Source organism: Emydura macquarii, unplaced genomic scaffold, assembly GCF_026122565.2.
Source record: "Emydura macquarii macquarii isolate MOO-44397 ecotype Brisbane River unplaced genomic scaffold, CSIRO-AGI_Emac_v2 contig_1119, whole genome shotgun sequence".
Lineage (NCBI taxonomy): Eukaryota > Metazoa > Chordata > Testudines > Chelidae > Emydura > Emydura macquarii.
The window spans coordinates 17,435,709-17,452,449 of NW_027131256.1; the positions used below are offsets into that span (position 1 = coordinate 17,435,709).

General features: G+C 37.5%; 1 protein-coding gene across 1 annotated transcript in view; it reads left to right on the top strand.

Moving 5' to 3' along the window:
* Positions 1-16,741, top strand: part of NSUN3 (NOP2/Sun RNA methyltransferase 3) — a 28,162-nt gene that overhangs the window by 7,588 nt on the left and 3,833 nt on the right. The window contains exons 3-5 of the mRNA XM_067546410.1: positions 1,068-1,411; positions 2,713-2,867; positions 3,532-3,653. Coding sequence (XP_067402511.1) covers positions 1,068-1,411; positions 2,713-2,867; positions 3,532-3,653 — 621 coding nt within the window. The remainder of the gene's footprint in view (positions 1-1,067; positions 1,412-2,712; positions 2,868-3,531; positions 3,654-16,741) is intronic.

The following is a 16,741-nucleotide window of genomic DNA, read 5'->3' on the forward strand; positions in this document are numbered from 1 at the left end:
TTGTCTCTGTCCTCATTGGCTAGTCAAATTGTTAAAACACAGTTCCTTCTGAATTGTTTTCTAACAGTTTTCAAAGAAGATTGGGGAATCTAATAAATAAACAGATTTGAATCTGATTTATTTGGTAACTTTCCCTAGTATTAAAAGACCATCTGTAATGTTTGTTTTTTGTTTTGTTTTGTTTTGTTTGTTTTTTCAGAAAGCTTCTTCAAAGAAGATTATAATCAATGTTGGATTAAATATGTTTATTTTAGTGCCTGTGTGATCTGCTTTTAAATGTGTTTTAAGCTTGGAATTACTTTTTAGTGTTTATGAGTTCAGTTATTCTTTATCAGTCAGACCAATCCACTAGACTTACGTTTCCCAAAATGTAAACGCTAACAGAGACCTATTTTTTTTCAAAATAATGCAAAAAGGATCCCAAATCAGCCAACACTGTTACTTTTTTCAGTGAAAACCAAACACAGTAAACCCTCTTCTACCCGTAGCCCCCAATTTCAGACATGAAAATTTCATTATTTGCAGAGACCATTTACTGTGTGATAAGTTTTAATATGGCGCAGAATACCTTTTATTTTTGAGACCCACAGTATTATACAATGGTTAGTAAAGAATTCATGAAGGGTTGATTTAAAAGAGCAGGGTGAAAGATAAATTGGGAGCAGCGTTGGGTTTTTTGTTTCTGTCGTTTTTACAAATGAGTTCACAGCTTCTCTATGCTTGTATGCTCCTGAGTTCCTGTATAGAAAGATAATGGAGATAAACCAAGTGTTCCTACTTAACTCTTTCTCTTGATACAAGAAAAAGGGATTTTTCATGAAATTGAAAAGTAGCACATTTAAAACTAGAGGAGGAAATACTTCATTACATGATTCATAATTAACCTGTGGAAACAGACTCAAACCACTAGAACACACTTAAAATATTGTAACTGTGTGGGAGCACAAAACCTAGCTGCGGCGTTTGCTCTGATTCCCTGATATGAAAGGCTACATTATGGAGACTTAGCTGCAACCTGCCACTTACTAAATATAACTCTTCTTTGTTTTTCTTTTTTAAATCTCCAGAGAGGTGCTCACATCACCATTGTACTGGCAATATGCTGTCCTGCTTAATAAATTCAGCTATTCCTCTGAACTGGAGAACAACTTGCATTTGAAGGGGTATCATAGTCTTTTCCAGGAAACCTTACCCTATCTCCCGGGATCATTAAAATGTTACATCAGTAGATCACCTGGAAGATTCCCTGCCCCAAAACACCAGATTGGTAAACTCAAGGAATATTATCTGCTGAATGCTGCTTCACTTCTATCAGTGTTGGCATTGGAAATAAAGGATGGAGAAAGAGTTTTGGATATGTGTGCTGCCCCAGGCGGTAAATCAATAGCTATGCTGCAGTGTGCCTTGCCAGGTAATGAATTTTACTATTACGCCAATTAAAATCCAGAAATCAGGTTCCAGGTGCAATTACCCAAGTTATCTGAAGGCATGTTTGTGTCCATTGTAAGATTAAAATTCAGTTTAAAAAGGACACTGTGCTGAGTGGATTCAGATTGTTGAATCAGAATTTTGTGGCATTCGTTTGGTCTAGTATTAATTAGGACAAAATCCAGAACATGTTAAAATGTACATGGACCTAAGATTAACGTAGATTGAAAAACCATGAGCAGAGTGGTGCTGCTTTTCTTCCTCCCTAGAATACACTCTGTGTATCATGTACTGCTGCCAAGCATGTTACTTTACCTGTAAATTAATCACAGAGTTCTTAGCGCAGGAAACCAAGTATTTTCCAAGCGTCAAATATTTTTACATCTTTGTGATAATATTGTGTTAATTACATGGGGTTGGCTGGACAAGAACATAAAGCAGTCTCAGTCCCTGGGTGTGAAGATGATGCATGAAAGGAATGGACCCAAAGTCATTAAGCGGAGGGAGAATCTTTGTTGAAGGGAATATCTGTGCCAAGGGGTTGTTCTGCAGCTTAGCTGTAAGAGGATCAGATTTCTGGCAAAGGAAATGAATAAGCTTTAGGAGGATGAATTCAACTAAAAGAGAGAAGGTGCTACAGTATACATAGGTCATGTGCACAGCCAGCTATGGTTTCTGTGGTGTCCTGAGGGACTAAAGGCAAGGAAAGTGAATGGGAGCACTGAGTATCTAGTGACAGAGCAGGAGGAAAATGAGGTGCTGTGTACAGACATCGGTCCAAGCAACAGCAAGGTTTAATCTTAATGGGTAATTGTCATGACTATAATACTAGAAGTAAAAAGAGCAAATGTGTTTGTCAATACTAGTAGCTTACAACCTCTGTTAGGTGAGGAATTGAAATGCTTGGTTAGGGAACACAAGATGAAGACCAAGCTTGTGATGAATTAAAAATGACACAAACATCCTCTCCAGAACAATGGAAGGAACTCAGAAAAATACTTATACCACTGCTCTTTGAATATGGGTTAACTTTTTTTATTTGTTCTATTGTGGAAGTCTTCCATGTAGGTATTTATTACTAAATATTTACGGATCACCTTTTAGAAGCATGTAGACATTTTATTAGAGTTTATAAAAATTCAGTAGTATTGTAAAATGTGCTGTAACATAAGCACACACAATATAATCTCTGACAATCCCAGGGAAATACTGAAACTTCTGTAATTTTAACTTACTATATTTATAAAAATTTAAGAGCACTGATTTTCGCTAATTTCCATTTAGGTCATCTTCACTGTAATGAATATGATAATCTGAGATCAAAATGGCTGAAGCAGACACTAGAATCCTTCATCCCAGAGCCCTTGAGGACCTTAATTACTCTCTCTGAACTGGATGGGAGACAGATTGGAGATCTCCATCCTGAATTGTACGACAAGGTAGCATCATTATGTATTGACAAGCTGATGGAGCAAAATGATACTTTTATTGTTCTCCTCCTTTCTTTCCTACCGTAACCTGACATGTTTTGTAGCCGTTTGACCATGTCCTATAAAATGCTGATGAAGTGACGATGAAACCTTTAATTTTAATGTTGAAACTTAGTCTCCATTTGATACTCCTCCTGATTTGTCTGGGAGGAGTCTTCTGAGCACACCACATGTCTTTTGCATACCTTTGAACTTTGAACTGATTCGACTTTGTGCATACGTGTGCGTGTCGTATGTTAAACAGTGTTGCTTATTGACTCATCACCTTGAATTGTGAAGAATACACAGCAGTTCCTATTCTGTGTAACATTTAAATAGGTGAACAAGCAAGAGAAATTAAGAGTGGGAACTATTCAAATGGATAATAATTATAACAACATTGATGATGTTCATATTACAGTAACTAGTGTTTGGTGTTGTCAAAATGCACAAAAACAGTAAAACATTTCCAACTGAATAGTTGTTTTTTCATGCTTCTAAAAAGGCAAAAAATGATACTGTAAATTTCTACAGCAATTACATTCCAATACTTCTGCATAGGGTGCATTGCACAGATAGTTAACTACTTTACAGTTAATACTTTCGTTCATTCTTTTACTCATTGGCTGTACAGGTACTGCTGGATGCTCCATGTTCAAACGACAGAAGTTGGTTATTCTCTTCTGACACTCAGCAGGCTACACTTAGACTCATCCAAAGGAAGGCGTTATCTACTCTGCAGGTACAGCTACTAAGGTGAGAAGTGGAAGGAAAAGCTGTTAAAGATGCTTTCTCCTGATTAAATTAAATTATACTGTGGCAAGATTTGGTATGTCTAACAACCAAATACAAGCCCTGGTCTACACTTACCTGGAGATTCGGCGGAAGTCGACGGGAGTTACACAAGCTACAGAGAGTAGCTTTCTAACCCCCATCGACTGCTGTACTTCCGTTCTGCGTCGTGTCTTCACTGTGTTCCAGTTGACATGATGCTACGCCACTTGAGGTGGTTTTACTACGTCAACTTCCTGATCGATTGAGCAGGTCTACAGTGACCGAAGGATCCAGAAAGATCAATCTCACGGCAGCAACTTTGCCGCCATCAGTGTAGACGTACCCCAAGTTTCATGTACAGTACTCCTTCCCCAGGGTAAGTGCAGAATGTGCTGCCGCCAGTAGCATTTTTTGCTTAAATGTAAAGTTATATAAGAGTTAATTCAGAGTCATTTAAATGTAGAACAGCAATATCAACACCAGGGTCCAAATTCTCTACTGACATACCATCCATGCCATTCTCCTGACGTCATTAAGAGTCAATATTTGGTCTCAATTGCAGAATGATTCAAAAACATGTACCCTGCTATGGTACAAACACACATAGTAGGAGTACATAAAAAGTTCATTGTGGCTTTAGAGGTATTTTTGATTCCTGCCATATTCCTCATTTTAAGCAGAGGTTTAAGTATAGCTTTATACCTGTTTTTAAAAACCATTTTATAAAGTCTGCTTACACTGAAGAATCCATGTGTACTTCCGGTGAAGTGGTCTATAACCATGTCAGATAGTGGAAATTCTTATCAGGCATTTTTCTTGGTTACTTTTCAGCAGAATTCTCACTTGAGGTTCACTTTTTGGCTAAATTGATCACAAATGTGCCAGTCAGCGATGGTTACCATTGGAGTTGTTACACTAGATCTCAGATTGTTCTGCCTCGCTGTCGGTGTTATTTGGACTGTTACCAGGAGGAATTTAAGGGTCCAGTGTTGTCCACACTTACACACATGAACGCAGTGGATTTACCCATGTGAATAAGTGTGTTTGCATGATTGAACCATAAATTTTTAATTTGTCTGCTACTGCTGCTGAATTGAACCGGATGCCTATAAATAAGAGGTTAAGCAGTAATACAAATTGCAGTGTTTATGTAAAAAATCACAACTTAATCTAAATCAGCCTTGCTATACATTTTATTTGAAAAGGAATTTAGTTCCCATACAAGGTTTTAGGCCAGCAGTGCAGAAAACTGAAGCACTTTCTTTATCCAGAGCATGAGAAACAGCAATGCAAACTTCCCCACAATACTTTACAGATTTGGTTTGACAATATTTTGTTAAAAAAAGAGCGGTCCTGAAAGTTTATTATTTCAGCAGCGATTTAGTTTTGGCTTCCAGCCACATGAAAATTAATATTTTTTTTCCTATTAAGGCCTTTTGGTTTACTACTGATACAACTGTTGTCTTTGTATATGTTTTATAGAAACCAGTTTTTAAAAGATGAAACTTGAATAATTAAGTAATGAAATACAACATAATAAAATGAGGATTTTTTTAGAGTTGGGTTAAAGAAGAATTATTTTTGTCTTTCCAAAAATATTTTCTGCAGCTGTATATTGTTTTATAGCTATTGATCAAATACTAAACTTTTAAATGCGCACAGTGATTCACCTCAAAAATATCCTGCTGTGAAGGCAAATTGAAAGAGGAATAAAGTAATGGTGCAGGTTTTTTTAAAGAGCGTTTTTTATGGAAGGAGCAGTGCACGATACTTTTCCATGACTTCCAGAGAAAAAAGGCCTAACAGAAACCTATGATTGATAACAGAAATATGAGTGTCTTATTGCAGTAATGCATCATGTCACCCATTTCCTTTGAAGAAATCAATCACATTTGAAACACTGACCTCCTTCAGTTTTCTCTTTTCAATATTTGACATGTAAAATCTAATTTGTGAACTTCTAGCAAAAGGAAGCATACATCATTCAGTGAAATTTTGCAAATCTGTATAAATCATTCTGGATTATAATCCTGATATAGAAAACTCTTGACAGCAGGAAACTTGTTTTTAAAAAAGCCAGCCAAAAAAGTGCCTCTCACCCCAAATAATATTTAATGCAGTTATCCATAAATCTAGAGGGGAAAAACATCACATCTGCTGAACGTGCAGTGAACTAACCTCAAGATGTAGCAGCAACAAAAATTTGGATTTGTGAGGACAATATATTTTGGATCTGTAACTTCCAGTAGAAAATGCTAATATATCTTTCCTTCCCATGGGCTCAAATAAGACAGTAAATTCAGCACTGTAATTTTTCACTTGTCTGGATTTTGGAATTTATGAAATAAATCATTGATGTTAGGCTTCTTATGTCAAGGATTATGAGCCTGATTCAGCAAGTTATTTAAGCATAGTACCAATGAGTTCAATAAATGGTTTAATAATACTTTGGATTTCCATAATATCTTTTATCAGAAGATCTCAGAATGCTTTACAAACATGAATGAATTCTCATAAGACCCCCTCAAGAAAAAGGAGAGAAAAGATGAAACAGTGTCAGGGAGAAGCTAAATGTCTTGTTCAAGGTGGGTCAGCAATTCATTGGCAGTGATAATAATAGAACACAGTTCTACTCACTGTCAGAGACTTGCTCTGAAGGCCTGTGTGTGTGACTAAGATCGAGGAACTGAGTTCAAAAACCTGGTTCTGATAAGAGACTTTCCTAGTGATCTTGAGCAAGTCACTTAAATGGTCTACCTCAGTTTCCCATCTCCTTCAGAGATTTTATTAGGATTAATTAGTTAATAGAAAGCTCTATGTAAGGACTGAGCATTAATATAGTTCAGCTGTAATTATTAAGTAGAGAAGGAAAGAGAATAATAATAAAATGGTGGAAATGCAAAATGAGAGAAGTTGATACTGTCAGGTCAAATTTGGTCCAAAATTTGTGATTTTTTTTTTTTTCAATCAGCTTTCAAGTTAAGGTATAGAAATTCAGAGCTAAGACAGCCAAACAATTGTAATTCCACCTTTAGTAACAACTTGTGATGACCATACAATTATGATTACTGGATAATAGTGTTTGTGGGCCCAGATTATATTAAGCTGATTTTTAAAGGCAAATTTGATTATTTTTTTCCTCCTCTTTTTAGTTTATGATGTCACCGCACAGCAGAGTTAAGATTGTTTAGGACAAAATTAAGTGATAATCCTTTTTTTTTTTTAAATGTAACCAACGCTCAGGATTTCAGTGTGCTTTAACTATATGGGAAGTTTGAAGAGTCTGTATTATTCAAATTGTTTGAGACAGAAAAATGGTATGACACAGAATGCTAAATTTCTTAAAGGATTTATTTTAATTTTAAAGTCACTCAATTTATTTGTAAATTTTTGGAAAATTCATTCTGTACTCAGATTAAGAGCTGAAATTTTGGAGAGGACACACTATTCTTTGTATGTAATGAAGGGTTTAAACCCATGCTTTAAGTACAGTACACAATTCAATCATAACTGTGGAACCGTGACAGGGACTGCATAATATGTATTTTTATTATTATTTGTGTGCAACTGAATTGCTGTAGTGCAGTACTGTGTATGTGCCTGTGTGTATATATAACTTCAGTTTTACTTTGAATATTAGTAATACAGTATTTTAAATGGTTTCTGTTCACATCTCTTTTTGTAAGCCAGGAGGTTCCCAAACCACTTGTGCTTTTTGTTTCTGTATTTTTCCATACACATGCTTTCACTAGAAATAAAAAAGATGAACCAATTCAGAAATATGCAGAATTAATAGCATTAGTTAAACCCAGGCACAAAGCTTCTCTGTGTTACTCTTGCTGCTTCAGTCCTGGGCTTCCCTTGAGCAGAGATTGCTGATCATGCAGCCACACTCATTACGTGATGGCTTAGAGATCTACACAAATGGACGGACTAGGATGAGCTCAACATTTGCCCTTCTGTCGTAAAGTAGGATTTTCAGCCCATTTCCCCCAGGTGAATGGCTATTACAGTACCCTAATATGCCACTTAACCTACACTGTCCCCTCAAGTCCAGCCTTTTGAAAATGTTCCCTCCTCTGAAAGAGAGTGAGCAAAATCTACTGCTTTTCAAAACACAGGTATTGTATGTTTATCTACTTTCCCTAGCAGCTGAAAAATAGTGATGTGGTCTCATTGAAGAATGTATTCATTTTGACTGAAGAAGGGCATACAATACATAATAAATGTTGCACATTACCAGATATATCTTCCAATCATTTGCATGTCCTCCCTTCCCCCAATTTCTAGGTTATTTACGCGTTTTCACTGAGGTGGTGAATGTGCTTAACATGACTGGAAATAAACTATAGCGCTCCTTTCCATTCATTTCTATTCAGAGAGGAGATGGATTTTCTGTCTCTATGGGAATAGGTAAAATACCTTATTTTTACTATAGCAGCATCCAGTAATGCAGCAAAAGTTTAGTGTTTTTAATTTCTTGGGGTTTTTTTTCCTGGGAATTCTAACTCATTCATTTAATTGCATTAGGCAGTACAGTACCAGGTACACAGATAACTACACAAGATCCTCACTTAGGTGAATATTTTGTGATGATGAGAAAAACAAGACCCTGCCCCTTTCACGTATTATTTTTGTAAGCCTCTTATTCTTTTAAAAAAAAAAAAAAAAAGTCTTGCTGTGTATGGTTTTTGCCGTTGTTGCCTTCTGGTGTTTTGAAAGACAGACTGAATGCTTCTCCCATACTTAGCTAAAGAGTGGTCCCATGATTTCTCTGATTATGTGTATCTTTTTCACATAAGTCTTTCCTTGCTGTTAGTTGTCCCTCTTTGATCAGATGGTCTGCATGAGAACCAGAGTGTAAACCACTTAAGTATGTCCTTAACTTTAAGCACATTAGTCCCGTTAAAGTTTTCTGTCACTCATTTCACCAGCTAAAGTCTTATTGCAGTGGGGATTTGCTCTTATTTTAGCCATCAGTGACCAGCCATGAGTGTTGTTGCATCAGCACAAACCGTGTAGCCAGGGTAAAACTATAAGCCGCAGTTAGCAGCAGTGATTTACTCCAGAAAATAATTTTATTTCAAAAGGTCTGTATCTCAGGGTTTGGGTAGCTCAAGAGAGTAGCATTTGGATACCGGGCCCTTCCATTCAAGTCCAGCTGAAGCCACTAGTGACCTCAAAGCTTTTACTATTTAAAGACCGTTCAGTGACACGTGTACATGGGAATTGGTGGTCTCAGTTCATTTCCTAATGAACAAGTGTGTGTTCACATCATAAAAATGTCATCATTGATATTAGTTTGACACTATTGTTAGTCTCAGCAGAGAGGGCAAGAACTGAATGTATCTGGAGAGTGAACAAAATGTATGGGGTATGTGTACATGGCAATTAAAAGCTCTGGGACCCTTCCACCTCACAGGGTCCTAGTCCCCAGACTCCAGCTGAAGCCTGAACTTCTGCACTGCATTTAAACAGCCCCTTAGCCTGAGTCCCACGAGCCACAGTCAGCTGGCATGTGCCAGCCGCGGGTTTTTAATTGCATGTTTCGGTGCACCGGGGAGTTTTCAGTCTCCTTGGATGTCAGTTTGCTGCTTTTCACTAGCCCCAAGTTTAGTAGAAAAGGAGAAAAGAATGGAAGGTTAGCATCTTTGTTTTTCAGTAGGCAAAGACTGAAAAATCTAGTTTATCCTTATAGTTCTGTAAGTGAAAACTGACTTTGTAGCTAAGTGAATACATGCAAATTTTTCTTAGGGGTTTTCTATAATGCCCATCACTGTAGAGTGGGATTTTCAAAGGCTCCTGAGTGATTTAGGAGCATAAATACCAATGAGACTTGTGCTTTTAAGTAGGTCAAAAGTCGGCATTTTCCATCTGTGGGGAATTCTGGGGGGGGGGGGGGGGGAGGAATCGTTCCATTTTGGAACAAAAAGCAAAAATTTCAAAATATCTGAAGGAAGGGAAAATTCCCCCAAATTTCATTTGAAATAACGAAAACCGTTTCAAACGTTTCTAAACAAAATTGACCCTAGGAACTCAAGCCTCCAGGCTTATAGCTCAGCTGCTGTTCTCAGGGCCTCTGTGTTCCACTAGAGCTGCCCTGGAGCAGGGAGCCCAGAAGACCTGTGGTTCCGGGCTCCAGGGCAGTCTGCGTGGCAGGGCTGCCCTGGAGCAGCGGTTTCTAGAAGCCCTGAGCCCCCAGGCAAGATGGCAGGAAATCAGACAAGTTTCTGACAGAACCCTGTGCCCGTGTCATTGGAATTTCGTTCAAACTGATGTTTTTGTGAAGCTTTTTGTTTTTGACAAATGGGCGTTTTCTGAGGAGAACCTGTTTTGTCAGAAAATTCTCAACCAGCTCTAGCCCCCAAGTCCCTCTGGGGCTTTTTAATATCCCACCTGTAGTGCTGCTTGGGATAATTAGGGCTGCAAGATGAAGTCCTTAGCAGATTTTGTGAGTCGTTTGTTCCCCCTTCCTGACTAGAGGAAGTTCTGCTTGGGCCATGGCTGTTCATGGGGTTTATCGAGTAGAGAACTGAGTTGTTGGCGTAAAAAAGACCATTCAGCTCAGGCATTTGAAAGTTTGCAAGAGAAGAAACCATTTCCATTATGATGACATGACTAGCGTATTGAAGTTTTGTCACTGCAGCATATCTGGAATGACTCTTGCAGGTGGAGGCTGTCTCGCTATAAAATAGCGTTGCCACTTGTGATGCTTGCAGCATGGAAACTCAGCATGGGAGCTTGCAAACTGGGTGACATTTAATATGGAAATAAAATATCTGAATGTTACACAGTTGATTCTGATTATTAAACCAGCACGGGGTCAAGAAGGAAACTGGTTATCGGTCTCTGGTACAGGGCTTATGTATTTGTAGTGTCGTAAATGACACACAGTAGCGCTCTTGCTAGCAAGAGGATCATCTCCAGGACTTGCCTCACAGTCGGAAAAAGGCTCAGAATCATGCACTGAAAGTTTTTTTTTTTTTTTTAAATAATTTTTCAAACTCATTTTATTTGTTCTTGGAAAGAGGGGATTGTCTTTCAAAATGTTCAGGCTGCTGGGGAAAACAAAACAGGTGATATTTTCCTTTTTAAAAAGAAGACTCCATATAATCTCCTATTTTTACCTTGAATGGTGTTTGGAATGGTATTGTCTCTAGATAACAGGAAGGTTCACTATAATGAGGAGAGAGGAAAACATCATGCTTGGGATACAGAAAGAATACTTGTACTAATGTCACGCCATTCCCTATGCCTTGCTGTCATGACGATATATTGTGAATTAGGTATTGTAGACACAGAGGATTTCCCTCGCCTTGACAGCTTGATTTTGGACAAACTATATATAACTGACATGACCCTGGGATAACTGGTCTCGATTTGATTTTTAAAGGGGGAGGGGAATATTCATGATCTAATCATCTCAAATGACTCAGGTTATGGATGAATTAAAGGTGACTTCATATGCTTTGCTGAATGAATGGCTTAGAAGGGATTCATTGCTTTTTTTTTTCCTGATCAAAACCAGAAAAATCCATTTTCTGCCTAGTGACCAAAAGATGGCACTATTGAAATGCTGCATTGTTTTTGTAAGTTGCCCTGAAATCCATCTAATATTTCTTTTAATACTGAAAATGGTTATATTAGTGATATAATTAATGCTGACCCTTCTGAAAAGATGCAGAACATATAATCAAGCATAGAAAGAGCAGTCTGGGGATGTGGGATTTGTAACATGAAATATTATACCATATTGTTTTTGATATGCACTTATATGTCTGTTTTATAAAAGACTGTGTTTGTAATGCCATGTCTTTAAAAAAGGACAAAATGGCAACCTATCACATTGTTTCATTTACTTTTAGTGTGAAATACCCACTTTTTGACATTAATGACTCCTGAGTTTTTGTGACATTTAAGTGTTTCAGTTTTTCAAAGTCATTGAGTGCATGTCTCTACAACAGATCTTTTTATTTCTTTTTAAGATATTGAAGTCATCTTACTGCTCTGTTTTTCTTTTTCATTTCTAATTTAATTTTTAAGTGTCAGTTTCCTCTCCTGTTACATTTAATGTAAATCTTGAGACTTCAACCAAAGAAAACATTATGTATGGGTTAAAATACAATGTAGTTTTTACAAAATCATAACCAACAACCTTGCCTTGTCAGGGGGCATCAGATTAGATTACCTTAATAGCTCTTTCCCAGCTCTGACTTCTGTAATTCAATTATGCATGTTAGTAAAACTGACTCTGAAGAGGTATTCAGTAAAAAAAAAAAAAAAGAGTGATAATCAATTGTTTGTAAATGTATAAATTCTACCACAGGGAAAAATTTATTCTCCTATTAATTGCATTAGAGTTGTACCTGAGCTTGCTAAACATCCATCTGCAAAATGGTATACTGATATGCCCTTACTGTTACATATGTCTGTCTTGGAGAGATTTAAATTATTTAAAGACGAATTTAGTTATCCAAAAATGTTAATATCACTAGATGAAACCAGACATACTGTCGGCAAGCACCCTGCAAGCTTCCACAGACATATCTGCCAGTTATCCTCTAGTCTTATTTGCTATTTCCTAGTCCCAGGCCTTTAGAAGTTGAAAATATTATTAAACTGTTTTGAGAATTTGATACCACAGTGAGTCCCATAAATCGTAGTATTCTGATATCTTGTAAAGTAACATGTGATACCCAGGAGAGGATTCATTTTTGCAGCTAAACATTTTATCTTCTTCCTCAGTGCCTCTCTTCCCTTCCTTCTCCCTGCATCCTACTCATGTTATAAAACCTAATGGCATCTTTTGCATCTTCTCTTCCTATACACATACAGATGTGCATTTTCTGCCTGAAAACCCTTACTACCTGGAAGAGGATATCTCTGAGTAGGCCTGGAAATTGTGAAAGATGCATGTTAGGGATAAAGCTGAGCCTCAGCAATTTACCATACTACTTTTTTTAACATCCTAAATATAGGTAAAATTCTGTGCTCAACAGCTTGTAGCCTCTGAAGCTACAAAATTACAAAATCTGGCTCTTCCAAAGCGGTGAGATTTTTTTTGGGTACCTACTTGGCAAACTGGGAAGCTTCTTTTGCAGACTGTTATGCAGGTCACCTTTTCATAGCAGTGATTTGTTGGTAGGCATTTTAATTGTAGTGCTATTAATGGTTTCTCTTGTCTATAAAACAAAAATAGGATTATGTACAACAAAAGTACTAGAGAGTCTGCAGTTAACAATTGCCCATCCTTGTTAATAAACAGTCACAGGTTTCTTTTTTATGGCTTTTTACCCAAAGAGTCTTACAGGAATTTATATAGGATTACTTTAAAATTTAGGTCAAAATGAGGCTTAAAGTATCAGTCCCTCCTGTACTAGAACTAGAACTTCAGTATCAAAGGTTCAGTTCCAAGCCATTTCAGTTATGTGCAAAATTAATATTTTTTTAACCCAGTATGATGAATAGAGGAACTTGGATTTACAGTTTTGAAAACACATTTAGTGTAGATAGTTTTATATTTTAATAGTTTGTTTTAATAAAAATTCATTTATTTTTTAAGAATTGTAATTAAGGGAAAATGTTGCTAGAAACAAATATGATTGCCGTTTAATTTTTTAAAGCAATGTAGTTTCATTTTATTTTTACTGATGTGTAGGGCCCTTCAGACATTGCTTCCATTTTAATCGTGCACATTTTGAAATAAGTAGTAGATGTATAAGTGAACTATGGTACTACATTTTTAGATTTGGTGCCCTTTTCTTAAAGGTGGAGAGCACCTCATGATAAGTACCAAGTGCCTTAGACTTTTTTTTTTTGATTAGCCATTAATTGTATAAGTAGTTGAGGGCACTGAGCATCTGATAGGATTGGATTTTTAATGAATGAGTTCTATGTGAGCAATTACAGGCTGTATCTGTCTCCTTTTAACCTTGTTTAGAAAGTAATCTTTTTAGATTCTTAAACCTAAATCGTGATGTAAGAGTTAAAACAGGTTTTTTGGTTTTATTTTGCAGTCTGACCATTTTGGGACATGATCACTAAACTTGTGAATTTTGACAGGGTCTCTAAGCTGGTCTATTTTTGATGTGAGATTTCCAAGACTTGCTGCAGGAGATTATGTTGGTCATTCCAAAGGTGCTGTTCTTTCCTTTGAATCAGTATTGAATCACTGCTCCACCATAATATTGTTGGGGCGCTGTGCTGCTAAAGTGCTGTCTTTTGGGCAAGGTCTTGACTACTTGTTCTTGTGAGAGGTGTTATGGGATCTTTAAGTGCAGGAGTGGTAACCTTGAAGTTATGGCCAAATCCCTATTTGGTATTTGTATTTTATCTACTGTAATTCTCCTTGCAGTTTCAGCTGCTTAAGTTTTTTCCTCTCCTAAACTGCAGTATAGTGTTCTTTACTGTACTGTTGAACAGCTGGTGGCATCTCCTCATAGCTGTCTGCATTTCAGTGATGAGTGAAGAGATTTCTGTGTATTTAAAGTTAGTAAATCCCTTTGGGATTTTCTTAGAAGAGAAGTGCTATATAAATGTAGGAGACTCTATGTTTAGCAGCGAAATCTCACACTTGTAGCTTGATTGTAATCTGAGCCACATGGCTTTGCACATCTGGAAACCTTTGTTCAAGGAAGGGGAGATCTACCTCTGTGCAAATGGGTACAGTAGATATGTTTTTCAAGATGAGGGGATTGCTCCCCAACAAACACCTCATCCCAAGTTAGAACTTAGCCCTTTTTTCCATTTTAGAGGTTTAAAGATGTGTTGATGCTTTCCCCTCTTGGGGTTGTGTTTATGGTCTTGTGATTAAGGTACTGGACTGGACAGGAGACCTAGATTCGGTTCCCAGCTCTGCCAGAGACTGACTGGTCACCTTTGACAAGTTGTTTAATCTCTTTGTTTGGGTTCCTCGTGTTTAAGAAAGGGAGTAGTACTACTTCCTTTCTACCCTTTGAATACCTTGTCTCTTTATAGTGTAAACTCTTTGGTGCATGGGCTAGCTTTTACAGTGTGTTTTGGTACAGCATCCAGGGCCTTCATCTTGGTTGGGGCCTTTAGGCACGACAGTAATACACATGATATCTTGCATGGCCCACCCCCAAATCTCAGCACTTCCTTGACCCCTAAAAATAGCATTTGTTACAGTACTGTGCATAATTCTATTTGCATGCTAATATGCAGGTGATTAATCCTCTCAGGTGCCTGTTTATATAGGGTCTGCCTGATGCTGAACTGCATTCACGAATTCTTCACCATCTCTAATGTCTGTCCAAAAAGAAGTGATCTAAATTCAGGAAACAACATTGATCACAACATAGGGATTATCCTTCAACTCTTTTTTTCATGATAATACTTTTATTATCTACAAAAATTCCCCCACCCAGCAGACAGAGAAGCAAAACTGGCAGTTTAACTAGGTAGCACTATCCCCTCTCAAAATAGTGTGCTGTAGTGTCAGATATTAGCCTGAATTCCAAAGAGACACTTTACCACAAAATCTTTTGGATTAGAAAACAGTCCTGCCAATTGATCCTTAACTAACTCATTTCAGACAGATAAATTACAAATGATAGAATGAAAACAAAGCAGAACAGGCAGCCAACAGAGGCACTAAAGCACCTGGTCTAACTTGTCCTTAAGCAGGAAAGAATATTACTTAATTTACAGCACTTCCCTCAAAGTGTTTTTTTGTGAGGAGTCAAATATATATTGTTGCCCTTCTTTCCAGCCAGTTGTCCTCCACTAGTCTAGGTGCACTTTGATTGGTGGCTTGGCTGGCCTAAACACTGCCCCATCTCTTTTGCAGACAGTAAATGGAAACAAATGCAGAGAGAAGGAGGCTGAAGAGACAAATGGATGGGGGTGAGAAAGATAGAAAGGACAGAGATGTTGCAGCGTGTTTGGTGCCAACACTGGTGCGTTACGCCCTTATTTTCCTGCTGAGAATTATGTGGAGAAATGGCTGTTTTGAGGTTAGCTACCCAAATGTGTGTGCTAGCACTGCATTAGATTCTACTATAGGAAGTCATGTGTTCATCCTGGTAACACATCTAAATAGGATTTGTGGGAGGAAGGGAGTGAGTGTTGCACCCTAAACAAAATAGAGGGTTGATAGGATTATGCCCCAACACCCACTCCGAAAGTTGTAATAACTATTACTGTAATAACACTCACTGAAAGAGTTACTCCCTTTTATGTCTCCTTACTTCCTTGGGCAGGGCTTTCCCTCCTGTGTAGAGCTCTTCTAAACCTTGACTTATCTTAAACCCTTTTTGGATTGGGCTTCTGTTTATTGAGGTTTCGTCAATAAAGGGGGAAAGTCTCCCAATCAAGTTGAAGGAGCCCGATCTTTTCTTCACGGGCTGTGTTCCTTCCTCCATCTTTTCTCATTCCGAATTGATCTGCCAGGTGGGAGTTGCACTGAACAACTCCTCCCCATTTGTCTAATGTGAAATTATACCTCTTTTTAACTTTCCCTTCAAACAAAGCATCCAGTTGAATAGTGTTTTAATTATGCTCTTAGGATATAAATATCATTATGCTTTGTATGAAAAACCAGTACCAAGAATATTACTTTATTCTTCCATGACCCTATAAGAGCAGTATTTTAAAAAAAGAAATGGTTGAACCTCTTTTTCCCATGCTATCATAGCTGTTTCTTTGAGACATCATATATCACTTACTCCCACTTTTTCCAAATATACTGATGATGTATATTCTAATATGAATATGACCTATCCCATCAGATCTCAAAAGTGAAGCATGATCAGGTTAAGCTAGTTTGTGTGTAAAATTCCTGTAAGGAACACTAAGGTGTTACATAGGATGAGGTGGTGGTAGTGGCAGCAGAATTTTTCCCAATGGATCATTGCTGAACCAGTAAGCCAGTATGGTCCTAGAAAATGCTGTCTCTGCAGGTGTAGTCTTCCAGAGAAGATATAAAACTAGGTCCTGACCACATGAATCCATTAATATTTGCACAGCACTCTGGAAATGTTGGGTGGTTTATTCCAAGTTGAAAATTACATTCAACTGCCACTTCAAATGGGAGAGGTATGCTTCAGTAA